The 6,675-nt window shown below is 34.4% G+C and overlaps 1 protein-coding gene across 1 annotated transcript in view; it reads right to left on the bottom strand.

Annotated features, from left to right (window-relative positions):
• Positions 4,292-6,675, bottom strand: part of LOC109223202 (1-aminocyclopropane-1-carboxylate synthase 7-like) — a 2,673-nt gene continuing 289 nt past the window's right edge. Inside the window, exons 2-3 of the mRNA XM_019387419.1 lie at positions 5,823-6,115; positions 4,292-5,348 (exon numbers count right to left, since the gene is read on the bottom strand). Coding sequence (XP_019242964.1) covers positions 4,484-5,348; positions 5,823-6,115 — 1,158 coding nt within the window. The 3' untranslated portion in view covers positions 4,292-4,483. The remainder of the gene's footprint in view (positions 5,349-5,822; positions 6,116-6,675) is intronic.

The raw sequence follows: 6,675 nt of genomic DNA, 5'->3' as shown, positions 1-6,675 counted from the left end.
GCTACTCCAACTTCCGAAATTCTATTCCGACCCCGATATCAAAATCTCACTATTGAACCGGAAACTTCAAAAATTCAACTTTCGGCATTTCAAGCCTAATTAAGCTACAGACCTCCAAAACACAATCCGAACACACTCCTAAACCCGAAATTACCCAACAGAGCTAACGGAACCAACAAAATTCCATTCCGAGGCCGTCTTCACACTGTTCCGACTAGGGTCCAAATTCTAAAACTTAAACTCTCATTTAGGGACTAAGTGTCCCAAAACTCTTCGAAATACCAAATAATCTTCTCGGCAACTCACAATAGCAGAAACAAACACGGGAAATGCAGTTAATAGGGGATCGGGGCGTAAATTCTTAAAACGACCGGCCTGGTCGTTACAATTATCTTTTACCCAAGACCTATATATCATTTCAAATCATCAAGAACAAATACTAGATGTGGAAGTGTACCTGAATCCATGAGCGCCACAGAGATCACTGGATCTTTCGGTCTACAGTCTTCCAAACCAAGACGTAAATTGTTCTACTCTTTCTAGTGATGGAATGTTAGAAAGAAAATCTCACGTTTGATTTGGAGACATAACCCATTTAATAAGTGCACATGTTTATGTATTTCTAATTTAGCCCATTATTATACTAGAACTAACATCTGGGTATCTACACATGAGACCCCATACTTTATAAGGTATCCTTTTAGCCCGTTTAACTTTAAACCTTGGTAGATCATTTTAATTTAGGCTAACCTTATAGTGATAGTAACAAACATACAATTATTCTTAATGCAATATATGCGCGAGTCCATAAATTCTAACAATTATCACTTATAACGAAGTTCTGTGTTTTAAGAAATGATCACGCCCGACTCTGCCTTATAAAAATGACTAAGCGGTCGCTGCAAATATAATCCGATTTACAAGTCCGGAGTCGAATCCCATAGAGGACTAAGACTTAGCTACAGTTGTTCACTATCACCAAGAAGACAAGCTTGAACTATTCCTAACTTATAGATATTAAGATTCTTGTGTCTAACTAATTAACTAACAAATTAAAATAGTAAATTAACAACTAAAGATACTAAGGGTTAGAGACAAGATTAAGGAGGTCTAGAGTTATGATTTCCCTATTGTCGGAATCCTTCCCGCTACGTTTTCTATAAATTCGCCTAAGTATTCTCTACCGATCATGAGCGCTCTGACTGTCATAACTCTCTCCCGAGTAATTACCACAATTTACTAGACATATTCTCCCTAATTACGCTAGATGGCATTAAGTACGGCTCACTCGGATCGCACCCAAGGTTTTGTTATCCCTAATCCCACCTTTAAGCCCTTCGTATTGATCCCTCATGTACGTTAGGAGTGATGTTGTTCAACAACTACCTAAATATGCACTCTCTCCCGAGCAATACATACTAAATAGGCACAGTCGATTGAGAGCTCTTCAACCAACCACAATAATAACGTAGTTGAACAAATAGAAAAAATACTACAACAAATCTATATTAACGTAACAGGAAATTCATCATCCAATAGGTTCCATCAAAACCCTAGATAACAAATTAGCTATTCATAATAGTACGCATAACTACAATACTAGAATTCATTACCAATAATGAAAATAGGAAGAAGGAAATGAAAAACTCGTAGAAGAATTCTCCGCCTTGCTCCTAGTGTCTTCTTGCCTCCTTAGGTCGAATCCCCGGTCTCCTTAGCCTTTTTAGGTCTAAATTATGTCAAAAGTATGTCCCCTCCCCTCCTCAAAATAGCGTTTTTACATGTATTTATACCAAATAGGGTCGGGCCCAGACGAAACACCTTTTCCTACGCGAAGTAGGACTTTTGCTCTGTAAAATTTGCACAGGCGCGCCACATGGGGCTACGCGCCACGCGGTGTGTTTGTGGGGAAGTTCGGACGGTTGATTCTGACAGGCTGTAGGAAATTTCCACAGGCGCGCCGCGCCCCGCGCCGCGGTAGTGTGAATTCGCGAAACGTAAAACATGAAAGTTGTAGCCCTTTCTAATAGCTTTCTAACGATATATTGTGGATCCCAAACGGAGTTCTGAGCGAAAAGTTATGTGCATTTTACTAGAAAATGCGCCGTATGCCCGCTCGATTCTTCGTTTCGTTCTTAACTATCATCCGTTGATCCCCGTACACGATTCCGGCTTGATTCCTTGGGCTTTTACTCCGATTTCAAAGCTCCAAATCACTTCAATTCATTACATAATATCTACATAGCTCGAAATCACTCCTACAAGGCATAAAATACACAACTAGTGCAAAACACTAACTATTAAAATTCAAACTCAACTAAAGTGCAATAAATTAAAATGTAATAATCGACTAAAATACGTAATTATAGCTTATCATCGAGAAACAACCACGGCTCTTAGTATGTGTCACTTCAATATCTTTAATCAAAAGATAAGAAAGCACCCTTTTCTTAAAAGTTATCGAGAGCGTATAAAGTTTAAATTCTTAGTACAGCGATGTATTAATCAAAAAGCTGTTATTTGCCATTTATCGTACTTTGTAATGTAAAATGGGGCGATATATTTCGGGTTTGAGGATTAAATTTTCATGCCACGTTTAGATTAGAGTAATTGCTGGTGATATTTTACAGGGAAGATTAAAGTTGTTTGGTAGAACAACAACACGGCATTGACGCAATTTTTTGAAAAAAGACAAAAGTTTTATTTAGAAGTTTATTAGAGATTCAATCTTGAGTTTTGGGAGGTTCAACTTTGACTTTCCCCTTAAAATCGATCTTTTTAAATTCAGCCACGATATAATGAGAGTTCCCATGCATTTTGTGGATCATTCATTTATTTATTTATTTCCTTTTAACACCAAGAATGCTTCATTTTTCACATCGTTCGATTAAGTTGACCTTATATTATACTCCCTCCGATCTAAAATAAATAATTTTTTGGCCTTTTTCTTGTGATCCAAAATAAGTGATTTTTTCAGATTTCAAGAATGAATTAATTATTTTTTTCCTACATTGTCCTTGAAGTAAATGGTGTTGGAATATGTGTTAGGAGTGTTTATGTGAGATGGTAAAGGTTAATATGGTCAATTCCATTGCTAATTAATACTAAAAGATGAATTTCTTAATTTGCGTGAAAACATCCAAAAAATCACTTATTTTGAACCGAATGGAATATTATATATATATATATATATATATATATATATATATATATATATATATATATATATATATATATATATATATATATATATATTTGTAAAGTTAATATGCTAATTTAAAAAATAAAGTATTAACCTATTATTAGCCACTGATGTATCTCCTGTCCAACAGGTCCATTCGAATTTATCAATATTTTTCAAGTGGAACATAGATAAAAGTTCAGCGTGAAGAGTCTTAAATTGAGGCAGAATTCATCAAATTTAAATTATGAATTCGCCTCTTCTTATTACAACTAATTAAATTACACTAAACTATAAATTCTAAATCCGCATCTTCTTAATCAATCTCGTTGCTCTATACAGGGGCGAAGCCACCTTTTGCAAAGGTGGTTAACTGACCACCCTTCACTAAAATATTATGACAAATTACGCTATGCATATAAGTAAAATATTGATTTTAGATGTATATTAAACATCCTTTGTCGGGAAATATTTTTACTTCTTTCAAGTCTGAACACTCTTGAAAATATTTCTGGCTTCGCCACTATAGGAAAAACTTGGAAAGGAAATACATTTCTTGCTGGAATTGAATAATGACTTGGTCAACTCTTAATAAAATATAGCATGAGATAAGCTTATTGCACTTTCTCTAACCACACACTGATACACCTATAGAAACTGTTGCACGAGGGAAAAAAATATTCTAAGCAGAACTAGAATACTACTCTCCCTTCGATCATTTTAATTATGGTTGTTGTTTGTTGAACAACAATAACAACGATCCAGTAAAATCTTATTAGTGGGCTTTAGGGGAAATAGTGTGTACGCAGATCTTACCCCTACCCTGAGGAAGTAGAGAGATTGTTTCCGAAAGACCGCCCGCTCAAGAAGACGAAAGAGACAATATATCAGTACCATCCACAAAATTTAAATTTAAAAATATTCTTTTAACACATATTAAAAGTATCATTAAATAAATGCAGTATTAAATATGCCATGATATCTTCATGACTATAAATAAAGTATGTCATTAAGAATAAAACAAAAAAGTTTAAAACTAAACAGTAATTTCTGAATATAGAACGACATCATTCTTTTTTAGACAGAGCTAAGAAAATATCACATAAGATGGAATAAAATGAGTAATTCTGTGTGTATATAATTTGGATTCAATATGATGTATTTGAGTACAAAATCCAATTCTTGGAATTGGCATCATAAGAGCACTAATCCAATAGCAATCAAAACTGGAATTAATTCCCTGAAACCAAAAAAAAGAAGTAAAAAAGAAAGTTGAAAAAAACCAAGAATAATATGAGGCAATCATATTATACTCTTTTGTGTTCTCTTTTGCATGAAATTATGCAATCTTTTGAGTGCAATTTCTAGTGTTTCTTCACTCATATTAGCAAAACAAACTCTAAACCAACCAGGTTCTGAACAATGACAAGAAGATCCTGGAGAAATATTGAGCTTCACTTCACACAATATTGAATTCCAAAGTTCCAATTCACATTCCCTTGTTGGCTCATCCAATAATTGACTCAAATTCATCCAACAAAATAAACCTGCATTTCCTTTCAAACATTCAATTCCAGCACCCCTCAATCCATCAATGATCATTTCATATCTCTTCCTCAATCTCTCGCGATTCGTCTTAATGTATTTGTTCGTAAAATTCTTGTGTGACAACATGGAAGCCAGGAGTTGTTGTGTCTGAGATGAAATTAAGGTAAAACTCGACATTCTCCTAGCTGTTGTGACAACTTTATCGTTGTACGAATAAATTGTCCCAACTCGAAATCCAGGGAGTCCTAAGTCTTTAGAAAGGCTATAAACAATGTGAACTCTCTCTGAATCCTTGTAATTTCTTGATTCAAGAATTTCCGCAATGCTGATGAATTCTGAGGAATTGAATACTGACCCAGAGTAGATTTCATCTGAGACAAGATGGATGTTTTTTCGGACCGCGAATTCGAAAATTTCCTCAAGAATTGATCTTTGAATTGTTGCACCTAAGGGATTTGAAGGATTTGTTATAAGTATTCCTCTAACTTTGATGTTGTTGGATTTTGCTTCTTCATAGGCTAATTCTAAAGCTTGTGGAGTAACTTGGAAATTATTTGAACTTTCACAATGAATTGGAATTATTTTTACACCTGTTCTCCACCTCAAATCTCTGTCAAACCTGTAAAAATTAAATTAAAAGAAGGATTATAAGTTAATAGCGTAACATAATACCTAAGTTGTGAGTGAATAAAATAGGGGAAATGTCAATATTTGCCTATTTAATATACAAAATATTAAGTTTATCCTCCGTTGTACTTTCAGATAATTCATATCATTGTCGTAAACAAAATCGTCTCGTATTTATAATGACTTGAATGGAGCTCCTCCGTTATACTTCAGATTGCAGCTCCGCCAGGGTCAACGATAAATACAATAAGTTTTTGCTAACGACAAGGGTATAAATGACCTCAAAGTATAACGGATGGTAAATTTAAGATGTTTCGTATAGTAAAGTATTTTTGACAGCCGGACCACAGGGGTCTATTGTATGCAGTCTTACCCTATATTTCTGTAAGAGGCTGTTTCCACGGCTCGAACCCGTGATGAACTTTTAATGTTTGGATAAAATATAGTTACTATAAATAGAACTTACCCTGGATAGTAAGGAGTTGGAACAAGCAAAGCATCACCAGGATCAGCAAGAATAAATGTTAATAACTCATTAGCAGCTGTTGCACCAGCTGTAATAACAATTCTTTCAGGATTAAATTTTGCCCTTCCACCTCTTATTTGTTCCATGAAACTAGCCATTGCTTTTCTAAAAGAAACAAGTCCATGATAATCTTGAAATAAAGCATTCTCCCTAAAGCTAGAAATTCTTCCACTTCCATAGCTAGCTTCTTCTGTTTCTTTCTCCAAGTACTCTTCCAACAAATCAAATGATACCTATTCAAAGATAAAAGAAATACATAAGATTAGATAATCCTAATTAATGCCTATTTTGTGGTAGTTTCTGTAATCATTTTATCTAAAAACTTAAGATGTTAAAAATTGTATAATTTTTATTTTCATAATTATATTCTCGTACGCCCATTCACGTGCGAGCTTGATTCTTTTTCATAGGCCAAATACGTGCAATTTTTTAGTATATAATCACTCTATAACAACCTCGTTTGTACCACTATTTTTTTGGCTGCTATAGTGAAGTGTTGTTATATAGAACATATAATATAAAAAATTGGTTCCGAATAAACTTGATTTTTATAGTGAATGATTGTTATATAGGGATATTGTTATAAAGAGGTCTGACTGTATTCTAAGACTCGTTTTCAAGCTTGCTCGCCCATGTTGAGTCGAGGAAAAAACGGCTCGAATGGCACGACCCCTCCTCACCCAGAATGAAAGGAGTGAGTAGCGGCGAGACTAGAATTTATCGTGACCTCGATTATACCATACTGAATTATGTGAGCATCTCGTCTAAAAGTTTAATATATATATATATATAT

Source organism: Nicotiana attenuata, chromosome 3, assembly GCF_001879085.1.
Source record: "Nicotiana attenuata strain UT chromosome 3, NIATTr2, whole genome shotgun sequence".
NCBI lineage: Eukaryota > Viridiplantae > Streptophyta > Magnoliopsida > Solanales > Solanaceae > Nicotiana > Nicotiana attenuata.
The sequence above is the reverse complement of the archived record's forward strand: the minus strand, read 5'-3'. Positions and strand labels throughout refer to the sequence as shown.